General features: G+C 40.3%; 1 protein-coding gene across 2 annotated transcripts; it reads right to left on the reverse strand.

Moving 5' to 3' along the window:
• Positions 1–1,278: 1,278 nt before the first annotated feature.
• On the reverse strand, positions 1,279–12,179 carry PTER (phosphotriesterase related). Of its 2 annotated transcripts, XM_009870490.1 has the most exons (4): positions 11,713–12,179; positions 9,272–9,537; positions 4,841–4,981; positions 1,279–1,489 (listed from the first exon to the last, which is right to left on the reverse strand). In XM_009870490.1, exons 1-4 carry the CDS (start codon positions 12,142–12,144, stop codon positions 1,279–1,281), a joined length of 1,050 nt encoding a protein of 349 aa, XP_009868792.1. In that variant the 5' UTR covers positions 12,145–12,179. The 2 variants fall into 2 exon arrangements, with proteins under 2 accessions (XP_009868792.1, XP_009868793.1); XM_009870491.1 differs by lacking the exon at positions 4,841–4,981 and having other exon boundaries at positions 11,713–12,147.
• Between the last annotated feature and the right edge of the window lie 371 nt (positions 12,180–12,550).

Below are 12,550 nucleotides of genomic sequence, written 5' to 3' on the forward strand. Positions count from 1 at the left end.
CTTTTACTTCAGGACAAAGTGCCAACCTATATCCGTACATTGTAGTGAGTATTCCTGGTTTGGTTTTGTTTTTCTTTTTCCTACGAGGCAATGTATTTTAATGACAGATGTGTAACTGACTTCATGTCTGTTCGTTCCACTGTTGCTTTTCTTGGTTAGCGCACTCGCAACAGCAGCGTAGCCACAGATTTTCTACGTGGTCCAACAGTAACGTGTACCAACCTAGAGATATTTACAACTAGCAATGTGTATTTCCTAAGGTATTTGTTGGAAAAGCTCAACACTATAAGATGCATATGGTCAAAGTTGAAGAGGCTTTTGAAATCAGGGTATCGCTGCTACTGGATAACACCATTTTTTGGATAAATCACCTGCCCTGGTTAAAGTTAGACAAGAGCAAAGAACACACTTCATGTGAAAAAGACATATGAGGCAAACATTTCTTCCTTTTTCATCATATCTTGATATACTGATTTGTAAAGACTTATATCACAACCTTTGTTATAACTATTACAACTCATTAAAACTGTATTACGTAATATATTTTGACTTTTGGTGTTGCATCCTTACATGCGGTTTCACATGATCATTGACATTCCAAAAATTAGGGACAAGCAATTTTTCAATTAAAAACAAATACTGGTAATAATGCTGCAGATAATTTAAGAGGTTGTAAAATTGTTTTATTCAAAAGTGTATTTTTCCATGTATTTTTTAGACTTTCATTTAAAAATAGGTAAACTGATAACTAGAAAGAAACAATATATTTTTAGAATTATTTGAGATTCCTTTTGCCTTCCGTGTCAGTGGAAGCTGCTTAAAAGTCCCATTCCTTTTATCAAGTATTATTTAAAGAATATAAGGATAATTAGAAGATTGTTAATTACACAAGGATTAAAATCACCCCCTGGAGAAGAGGAATTTAATTGAACCCTGTAATTTCCTTCAAATGCAAAAGATGCATCTTCAAAAATATTTTTGGGCAGCATTTAATAATAGTATTCATTACTCTCTAGAAACAATTTTTTGAAAGTTTCAATCAAAAACATTTTGCAGGTGGGCTCATATCCAGTAATTCATTATCAGACTTTTAGAAGGGAGAGAATGCAGGGAGTATACATAATTTTGTTATTCTAATTAAGAAAATCATAATTAGTTTGTTCACATCTAATTAATAACTTTGTGCTTCTTTGAAAAGAGCCAAGTTTTAAAATGACTGCTTTCCTGAAACAAATCTGAGTTTTATCAAGCTCCCTTATGAAATAGGAATGTTTACTCCTACTTAAAAGTCAACCACCGCTTTGGGTTTGCTAGGAGTATTTTATCAATTTTATCTTGAGATATGCCTCTAATTAGCATTTTAGGAACTATATTTTTAAGGATATGTGAATATCCATGACCTCCATATTTCATCAACCTATTCTTAGTGTGCACATCATGAGCCATGAGAATTCTGTCTTCATAGCCTTCATCGATCAGCATCTGAATCCTGCGAAGGCAAAAAGCAGACCCGTCAGTGAAAAGTTCTCACTCCGCAACAGCACAGACCTGAGCAGGATTTACATTTTTTTACATTACTGTACTGCTGGACTGTATTATAACTGAAGATATTTATTTTTAGCTACTCAGAAGGCATATTCCTTATATTTAACTGAAATTAAAACACATATTTTACCGAATGAAAACATACCACCACACATCTCAAAGTGTAGAAGGAAAACTTTCTGCAGTTGGCATATGACTTGGCATTCCCAGTCCCATTAAGCCCCCAGAGAGATTTAAGAGCTTCAGCATCACCAAACACGGGACATAGGTTTTGTATACATACGTAATAAATTGCCTACATAAGCTCCTCCTCAGCAGGTTAGTTCTTGCTGCTGTCACTAAGCTAATCCCATTCCATTTGTGAAGGACTAGACTGTGTGTGTGCCAGGTCCTTTAAGAAGCCAACTGCACAAATACTTCCACACCTTTAGTTAACTCCCACTTAGCAAACCAAGTTGCCAGCATCATATTCCGTACAGACAGTTATCATCCAAACACGTTTCAGAGGTGTTCATTACAGAAGAAGGTAAATCAGACAGGCACTGCATAGCGCTCGCACATGCCAGGAAGTAAGAGGAGTTAACAGGGCAGCTCAGCTAAAGAGACTTGGCAAAATAAAAGTCAGCTTGGAAGTAAGGAATCCTTCTGGTCACTCTCTTGTAGCAAGTCTGCTACAAGTCCAGTTCTGTTCCATATTTCACTCTGAGAACCTTAATCCCTTGCTCTGCTCATTTTTATTTATTTATTTTTAGAATTTATCTGGCTGTCTAAACTCCTGCATGACTGTTAAGTTCCCTACTAAGCTTCAGTTCAGTTTGGCAGTAGAGTGCAATGTTAAAGTGGCAGAGATGGGTCAACCAGCCCTAGTAAGTGCTCGTTCCTCATGAAGGCACTCAATTCCCCCAGTTGCCAGCGCCGTGAAATTCTAAGTCTTGCCTTCCTGACTGTGCTTTTATCAGCAAGAAAGCAAATGCTAGTTTCATAAGTGCCCACAGTATATCTGAAAGCCTTTACTGTCAGTTTTTATTATGATTAGTTATGAGGAGATACATGTAGCAGGTTCAAATCAATATGGGCAGCAGAAAGAAGACAAGTAAGATACAACTTGGTAAAAGATTAGCATATTTCAAAAAACCCACCATAAATAGTGCCCCATAGTGCACAACACTACATATACTGTAGTAGTACATATACATCATAGCTGTCTTCTCCAGCCTGAAATACAGTGACACCACAGGACAGCCACAGAGTAAGAGCAATGACGATGGAGGGACTAAGTTCTTTGCTGACCAAACATCTTCTTAGAATCATCTCCTATTGTATTCATGGATTGTGGAGTCACATGGTCATTTACATTCCATAATCACTGCTGCTCTTTGCTCATTCCTCTAAGTTTAGTTAGTACTTGCTTCTGACACAAATTAAAACCAATCCTGAAAAAAAATCAGGTTTTTACTTGTGTTGGGAGCAGATTGCCGCAAAAATGCGTTAAGTACACACGCGGCTAAACTGTGAGTAGGTATGGCATGACTACAGAGGCTTACACTTTGAATAGACAAGATCTGAACATGTATCTTCCATCCAATATTTTCATCAACATATTTAAAGGGCAATTTGGCTTCCACCTCTTTGGTGCAGCCAGACAAACCCCCACCACACTCTAAAGAGATTGCCGCTGCCATCCAGTGTGGATGCATCTGAAGCCCAACAAAATCCAACTAAATGGCTTCTGACTCAGATGCATGTATCCACACCATACAAAGAGAAGATAAACTTCCGGTATTTGCTTCCTATAAACAGGCTGCTGCAAGAAATACTCAAATACCAGAGAGTTTAAGGAGAGATGTCAGTGGCTGAGCAAGTACCATGGATGGAATTAAACCTTTGCCATGGTTGAATGAGCCCTTGTCAATGGGCACAGCCCATTCCTCTGCACACATTCCTCCCAGTGCTTCTGTACGTGCTGACCTCCCGCAGCACAGGAGAGGGGAGGAACTTTACCCATCCTAAACGTGAAGAGAGTGAATTTATTGCAACAGTTTAAAATACTGAGTGCAAGACTGAGAGTCCTGCTAAGAGAAGGAAATGATTGCTAGTGTGAAAAGCAGCAGCAAACGCTTGGCAGTAAGTGCAATAGTAACCACTGTTCTCTTTAGAAGACACCAGTCTGCAAACAGAGAAGCCTACTTTTGAGGTTAACCTGAAGGGGAGGGAAGCTACGTCTGAAATGTAAGCGAAAGCTAGAAAGTTACTTCAGTAGTGATCACAAAATCCTTCTAACCAAGGAGAATGAAACAACTGCTTGTGACTCTTGAAGGGAAAAAGAGGTGGACCTGAGGGCATCCCACCCCTCAGAAACTTGCCACTTCATTGCACACGGACACTGAGGACAAACAGCACAGGAGGATCAAAGAGTGGAAGGAGCGAGATGCCAGTTCCCAGCTGATCCTACCTGTCACAGACAGTTTCTGCAAGGAAAATTCTCCTTGGCAATACCTCGTGTTAGCACAGCATAACAGATTTGCTGTGCAGCTGAGCTGAGACTGCATGTGCTGACGAGAAGCAGGGAAGAGGTATCGCAGATTTGCATAGACTGGAAAAGATCTTTAAGATCACCAAGCCCAATCATTAACCACTATCCGGCCAATGGGGCCAGCATTTTCACACCGTGAGTGTAAGGAGCATGGGAGTTCTGAGGAGACAGCAATCTTGTCCTTCAAAAGAGAGAAAGGGTAAAAAGAGAATGGGAGGAGAGGCGATAAAGGGCTTTGGGAAAAAAAAGTCGAGTTTTCAGGACAGACATACAGGATTAAATCCACCCAAGACAACTGCTGGGTTTCACCAGGTCAGCACATTCCTCAGGAGATGTAACGGGCTCAGATGATGCTTAGTAACAGCGCTAGGTTTCCAATACTATGTTTCAAACAAAAGCCAAACCCTAACATAAATCCAGCATCTTCAGCCTTTTTTACAGTCTACATAAATGCTGCAAATGATAAAATTCAACCACATCAGCATGGATTTAGGACAGAGAATTAAATTAAAAAGCTCTTGATCTTCTTCTGAAGTAACTTTCTACAGCACTATGATTTTATATCTTCCTTTGCAGATAGAGGAAATTACACATGCTGCTCTAAAGATGTGACAGCAGTCGAAAAAACCAACAGTATTTTAGTATGAAAAATACAATTTTGAACAGTAAACAGAATCACTCTGTGATGCCTGTAAAACAAGTACCTATAATAATAATTTGTCAATGGCAACACTATAGCTTAAAGAGCATGGAAGCAGCTACCTTGCAATTCTGTCATTGTCACTCGGCATGTCAATATCAGGGTGGAACTGGTAGTGGAGAAATTCTGTACCAAATAGGTCGTACTCTAAATAGCATCCAAGTTTAGCAAATTCCAGAAGTTTCTTCATATCAAATATGGTCCTGCAGAACATATATAACACAAAGTCAGCATTGTAATGGGAAGAAAGGAAAAAATCCCATGTTATGAGGGCAGGTATTTTGCAAGTTCCTACTTAGAAGGAACAAAAGCAATAATCTAAGTTTTAATTCACCCTTTTGAAAAACATGAGTCCTGTTCAACACGTGCAACTTAAGCTGATACACAGCACTGTCTTTCTGACACTCATCTGGAACTTCATGCATTTTAAAAAAAAAACACAACAAAACCAAACCAAACCCAACTATATTCCCATGAAATAAGGAAAACATTTATAATAAACTTGAAATGGAATCAGGAAAGTTACTTACTTTCGACATCACTAACCCTTTCAACAGACAACCTAACAAGGAAGGACATTTAAGGAGGAGGTTAATTCATAGTGACATTAAAAAATAGGCAATGGATTACTTACAAAAGACAGATTTACTTTCCCAGAAGAGTTACAGGAGACAGCTACAGCCTGGGCTTGTTTCATCCATCACATTCCAGTGATACACAACTTTGTCTTTAGTTTCTGTTCTGTACGGTGACGTTTCCAGATCGTCATTAGAACAGCAATATATCATTGTTTGCACTGGGATCTGGCCAGAATGGCTTAAGGAAATGGTCTCACCGAAATATATAATGTCACCGTGAGTACCTGGGGCATGGCCTTTGCAGCAGTTTTGAAAAGTGAAGAAACAAAGCTACTAAACTCCACCACTCATCTGGAGAAGAATGGCAACTGAAATAAGAGCTCCCTGGAATATTTTTTTTTTCACTTTGAAACATTGTTACCAAGAATATATGCTAGGCAAAGGAAAACAAAAAAAACCACTCAAATGATACATTGTAATTTTATCTTTATGACCACAGCAAATTTTTTCTTTCATCTAAGGAAAAAACAGGTTTCCACAAGAACAGCACAGTTAACTAGAAGGGCAGTAGTTTCATTTTTTAATTATTGCAGATAGTGATGTCACAAAATAATTTTACCCTACAGTTACATCACAGTCTGTTGCTATGGAAATGACTGATGTCATAATCTCAGTATTACGACTTAACAATAGGACTAAGTAGGAGGAACAGATGGGTTGAGAGAGAGAGAAAACCCTTGTTCAGACAAGCCTGCCATCATCAGGAGTCTAAGACTTGCCAACTGTAATTAATAAAAAAAGTTATTTTAAAATAAATCTTACAGTTCACAGAGATCGAACGTTTAACACCAAATGAGTTTTCAAAGTGCAGAGCAAAATAACAAGTTATTTTAGATCCAATCCCGCTCAGTTCACAGGGAGATGCTAGCCAAGGGCGTGCAATCCTGTGCAGGAGGCAAAAACCACACAACAATGTATTTCAAAATCACAGCCATAACAGTTTCTTTTCAAAACTATTGTTAATGCTGTGCTTTTGGGTGCTCTGTCCCAAAGAGGAGCAGGAGAGCTTAGCTTCATCAGCTATTGGGTCCCCTTGTAAACTGCTTGGGTGTAGCAGCAGCAGCAGTTCTCAGCTCTAATTGCTCGTCTCTGTGCTGGAACGGGGTGTTTGGGCAACACGTGCCCCTGAGCAGCCCGAAGGCATGGGAGAGGAGCCGGGACACAGGGAAGGGTCCGCACTGGGACCACTGCTGGTTAGTATCTTCATCAGTGACACAGGCAGCGGGATCAAGAGCCCTCAGCAAGTCTGCAGATGACGCCAAGGTGAGTGGTGCCGCTGACACGCCTGAGGGATGGGATGTGCCCCAGAGGGACCTGGACAAGCTGGAGAAGCAGGCCTGTGTGAACATCATGAAGTTCAACAAGGCCAAGTGCAAGGTCCTGCACCTGGGATGGGGCAATCCCCTGTAGCAATACAGGCTGAGGGATGAGTGGGTTGAGAGTAGCCGTGCAGAGAAGGACTTGGGAGTACTGGTGGATGAAAAGCTGGACACGAGTCAGCAACGTGTGCTCGCAGACCAGAAAGCCAATCAGATCCTCGGCTGTAACAAAAGAAGTGTGGCCAGCAGCTCAAGAGAGGTGATTCTGACCCTCTACTCTGTTCTGCTGAGACCCCACCTGGAGTACTGCATCCCGCTCTAGAACCCTCAGTGCAAGAGAGACCTGCTGGAGTGGGTCCAGCCGCGGGCCACAAAACTGATCAGAGGGCTGAAGCGCCTCTCCTTTGAAGGAAGACTGAGAAAGTTTGGGTTGTTCAGCCTGGAGAAGTGAGGGCTTGTAAGAAAGATGGGGACAAGCTTTTTAGCAGGGTCTGTTGCGAGAGGACAAGGAGTAAGGGCTTTAAACTAAAAGAGGGTAGATTTAGACTAGATAAAAGGAAGAATTTATGTCCTGACCCTCCCTGTAAAAAGGTTGCCCAGAGAGGTGGTAGAAGCTCCATCCCTGGAAACATTGAAGGTCAGGTTGGATGGAGCTCTGAGCTTCATGATGTCCTTGCCCACTGCAGGGGGGTTGGACTAGATGACCTTTAAAGATCCCTTCCAGCCCAAAAGATCCTATGATTCTATGATCCTGTAGTTTGGACCTCATCCATAAATCCCTGCAGTGGCATCCAACAAACCATCATCCAGTAGGCATTCATAACAACTGCTGTGAGTCTTCTAATAAAAGCTACTAAAGTGAATGAATGTTGATTTCTACCAAAATACCTTTACACCCTTAATCCCTAATAAATGACCAAGGCCAAGACTTAATAGCCTTTGCTTCCCAGCTGTTACCTACATCCTAGTTTCACTATGGACACTTGCTACCTCTGGTCCTAAGACGCTAAATTTCAAAACATGGTAGCCAGCATTTTAGTTTTATCATTTGATTGCAAATCCATCTGAAAGCTACCGTTCTGTCTATGTCAAAAGCAGACGTGAAATATGGAGCTATGTACAAATTTATCTCACATTTAAGGGGCTGGGATGCTCCCACATGGATTCTTCTCACAGGAGGAGACTTAAAATGCTAAATGCACATTGCAAAGTCAAACTTCATAGTAGTTAAGAGCCCATGTTACAGCAAGTGCCAGTGCGAATGTGTGAAAGCAATGACTGAAGAAGTATAAGGAAATGTCATATTGTGCATCGATGCCTGTTAGTGAAACCACACCTCTTTCCTACTTATATTGCTTATTTTCCACCACTAAATTGTGGAATTCAATGACTTACAACAGCACATAAAGGCAAAAAAACATAACTGGACGTTTACGCTGTATCAGAATGGCTATGTAAGTACTGACACCTGCAGCTTGCTCAGTCCTCTTTCACAAAATGATTTAAGTAATCAGTTTTCCTTAAAAAAGGAGAAAAAAAAAGTAGCCATAGATACAGTGGAATGCAGGTAAATACATAAAGAAAGCCCATAACATTTATATATTATCAAATATAAATAAAATTTCTTGGCAATGAATTTTACACTCATAAAATCCCCAAGTAAAACACCGAGCTCTGTGTGAATACAAAACACCTGTAGCTTGATTTGCAAGCTCTTAGAGCCTAACACCATTAGAAATCTGGAGCACAGTATTCTTGCCTGTATTACACTCATATTGAGTGCAAAGAATTCAGTTGCTGAGAATCATATGACTACAAACAGTCTCCATTATTCAGGCACTGGCCAAACTAATCAATGCAACACAAGGTCACACAAAACTGATTTGTTAACAGAGGATGTGTTTCTTAACCGGAGAGAGAAAAGCACCCCAACTCCTCTCTGTGTTTGATGCAGGGCTCCTGTTTTTTTCTCTCAAAGAAATGAAAAGTTAGCTCTCTGGTCTGTGCTAATAACTATCCAAAACCCAACTATTTCCTTTGTAAGCAGTATTACTTCTGCCTGGTAGCAGAGCATTAAAGATCTGCCTTCTGTTTTGATCCAGAATCCAGCCAAACCAAGGGTGGCCCAGTTTTCAAAAATCAGCAGCTTCCCACCCAATTTGGTGAGAGCTGCTCGATGTCCAATGCTTCATAACCACACAGATTTGTACAGGGATATGAATGAATGGAATTCTCATTTTTTTAAAAAAATGTGGCTACCGTTATTCCTAATCGCACTCCAAGGTCTTCAAGGAGATCATTTAAAACATGAAAATTTCTTTATCAATGTGAGTATAAAAGCTGATCCTGACTGAAGTGCTGGAAGCTGATCAAGCTCTACATCCGCAGTTATTTTTGAAGTCAGTAAATGTGAAGATAATTCTTCCTCTTATGATCCCAGTGCACAACAGAGACCCAGCTATCTGGACCGTAGCTCCCCGAAACCCCAGTGGGTTGTGGCAGTGCTGCCAGAAGGACAGAAGAATGGCCTGCTTACCTGTCCAGGTGGGACATGACTGTCTTTGAAGCGTCGGCCCCAGCTTCCTGCAGGATGCGGATAATCTGGAAAGGGGAATCGCTGTCCCTGCCGGGATGGATGATAACGGGGCACCCAAGCTGGGACTGAGCCTGTGCTGTTGCCTGAAGCACTCTGTGCTCACTCTGAGTCAAAGGCCAGGAGCAGCCTATTTCTCCCACCACACCGCACTTGATGTTAGTCCCATCCGCTCCATTGAGAATTTCATCAACAATAATGTCTGTAAGCTAGAGAACAGGAAAATGAGATTTTTGGTTATTAATACTATTCGCGTTAAACATAGCCAAATCTGGCCTATGGACACTGTGCTGTCACACTCCCGAGGTCTTTATGAACTATTAATTAACGGCTGGGTGTGTGAAAACACTGCAGCTAAAACCTAGTTTCTGTCAACTAATGTTACGCTAGCCATTCACTAAGACCAAAATAAACACAGAAGCAAATCAATTTAACAGTATCCACTCATGCAGTTGTCCAGGTTTGCCAAGAAAGCTGACCTACATATAATTTGAACACTGACTTAAGCTGAGACTAAATTTTCTTTACAAAAAAAAAAGTTTATCATGTAACTGTGCCTCACACTCCTGAACTGGCTCCAGAAGCAATTCAATTTAATTTCTTGTGAAGCAAGGGATCAGAGAATAAGGAAGCCTTATCATTCAGACAAGAAAGGGAGATCCCGAAGAGACAAGTGTAAAGCAAATCCTGCTTCTGGGAATGCACAAAACAACAGGAGCTCCGCTGACTTCAGAACTGAAAGAACAAAGCTTAGCTTACACATTTAGGGGGCTAAAATTAACTTGCTTTTAAAATACTCATAGGCACAAAAGATATCAGAATCTCATAACAAAAGCAGTTTTTTTATAAAAGCTTTGGTTTTTCTATTCCAGAATAGGCCATATATCTTAAATTATACATTCATAATTGTGAGCACAAAATGGTACTGACGACAACCTTCGAACTCGTTGGTCCTGGATGTCAAGGAAATCAAGATTTTGAAGAAGACCAAAGGGAGCATGGGAAGAAGGAAGGTTTGCAAGCAAATCCAGAAAACCGAAGAACTCCACACCAATTCTCAGATAAATTCTGCAACTTATCTCTACTCCACACCTTGTGTCATCAACAGCTTCACATAACATATTGGTAAATAAATCTATACACAAAAGTCACTCCAAGCTATTACAGTTTACAGCAGGCTTCTGCCCAACAATTTATCCTACGATCACATACCTTCTGCTTCATGTACAGCCAGTCTACCAACCATTTCTGTAGACAATCAGATACAGAATTCACTCCTTCCTAAACAACCTCTCAAAATCGTCTTCATCTAACCAGGAAACATATCATCATGTCAAGTTTACTGGCAAATGAGGAACCACCGGTTATGACAGATCAGCCATTGCACAACCCTTTCTAAGTAACTAACTGACTTCTGGACTGGATTAAGGATTGATTACCTGCTAAGAACAGGACATCTGTTGGTCCACCAAATACAGAAGGGAGATCTTTTCCCCAAGAAATCTATTTGTATTAAATTTCAAGAGATGGAAAATATTTAAGAAAAGCAGTACTGTTCTATACAGCTTGGGCCAGCTTGGGTCTAGTGCGGCTAGCAGTGCAGCTTAAGTATTGACCACTGATTTTTAAAATTAATTTGACTAATTTGTAAACTGTGACAGATTTTTTAAAAAAAATTCTCAGCTCTGTTCATCCACATTCACAGGCTCCACATTCACAGCAGGAGCCTTGGAGAGTTCCCTTCCCTCTTCTCTCTACCATCACATTTTCTTAATAAAGGATGAATGAATATTTATTATCACAGGAATATCTGGGGACCTCAGACATTATTAATACATTGCCTTAGGCACCGTACAAACAATCTGATGTAGACTTTGCCTTGAAAAGTCTGGACAAATGGTAGAGAAAAGAGATGTAACATATAGCCCGAGCAAGGCAATGATTTACAACTGTCCTATACATATTGCAATTATTTATGCTTTTTAGAAGAATTCTGGGTGATCTCATTGGGAAGCAATTAGCCAGAAAAAGAGACAAAAGATACAAAAGGAATATACTCCTTCCTTAAAAACTGTAAAAAGAACAGGATAATTAGTGTTGTACCAGAAGCCCACACGTGAAGTACTTTATTTTCCTTTTACTGTTGCATTATAACAAAGCCCTGAGAGAAAATGGAATTTAAGAATTGGAAATGCTGATAGATAATCCCAGTACATGCAAGTAGTGCTGGTCCAGCTATAGCACATGAGCAGTAATGCTGTCCCCAAGGTTTTCATGTTGAGAACTTTTAGATGTCATCTATATTGCTGGAACTTCTCTCCAACTTTGACTCACCCAAGGATAATTATTAGGAGAGAGACACTGAAGCAATGGGTAAGACTTACCTGCTCCACTGTCATGGCCTGTGTTTGAGCAGAATGAGTGGAATCCACATAAAAGCCAGCTCCAGCAATAATATGGACTCCAGTTTCTTCAGCAAGCTTCTTCAAAGTATTCATATCCCGACCGATTCCTGTGGTGGTGTTTTCTACAATCGTCCCACCACCTGCTGCTTTAAAATGCAACAGCTCCTCCTTCACAGCATCTGTCTCCTGATACAAGAGAAGGTTTTCTTTATGGCTGTAGGGATTTTGCTTAATCCAAAACAAGTTCTTCATCTCAATGGGCCCACGAGACAGAGATTCTTGGCCTGGAGAAGGTGGACAAAAGCAGCTGCTGTAGTTCATAGTCAAGTGTTCGTGAGTCAACGTATAGCCAAGGCGGTCTGGCTCCACAAGGCCCAAAACAGTCTGTGCTTTTCCTCTCAAGGAAGGCATTTTTCTTCAACAAAATGAGAAAAAAAAAATCAGATTTAGTCTAAAAATCTGGTAAGGAAGAAGAAAGGAAACAAAAGCATTTCAGAAAGAGTAAACTTTTCTCACACAATTTCAGAATTCCCTCCTCTCTCAGGCACACACCTACATGCTGCGTGTATTCGCTGGAATGTTTTCAAACAGTGTTTCCAGTACAGGGGTCAACATGAAAACCAAAACATTCATTTTACCAAACTGTGCCTGTATCAGTACTATAGTAAGGTAAAAATATCACATTCCAGTACATGTAAATCATCATAATTTATTGTGCTACAGTCAATATCACATTAAGAAAAATGTTTGCCATTTAATAACAACGACTGTATGTTCATTTAGGATTCTCTGCTCTTCAGCAGCTGACAGATTTTGT

This window comes from Apaloderma vittatum, unplaced genomic scaffold (genome assembly GCF_000703405.1).
Source record: "Apaloderma vittatum isolate BGI_N311 unplaced genomic scaffold, ASM70340v1 scaffold19835, whole genome shotgun sequence".
Lineage (NCBI taxonomy): Eukaryota > Metazoa > Chordata > Aves > Trogoniformes > Trogonidae > Apaloderma > Apaloderma vittatum.

Coding starts and splice junctions, on each gene's coding strand:
- PTER (XM_009870490.1), bottom strand. CDS start 12,144: ATGCCTTCCTTGAGAGGAAAAGCACAGACTGTTTTGGGCCTTGTGGAG. Junction 9,538..11,712: donor AGGCCATGACAGTGGAGCAG/GTAAGTCTTACC, acceptor CCTGTTCTCTAG/CTTACAGACATTATTGTTGA. Junction 4,982..9,271: donor GTCATGTCCCACCTGGACAG/GTAAGCAGGCCA, acceptor TATGTTCTGCAG/GACCATATTTGATATGAAGA.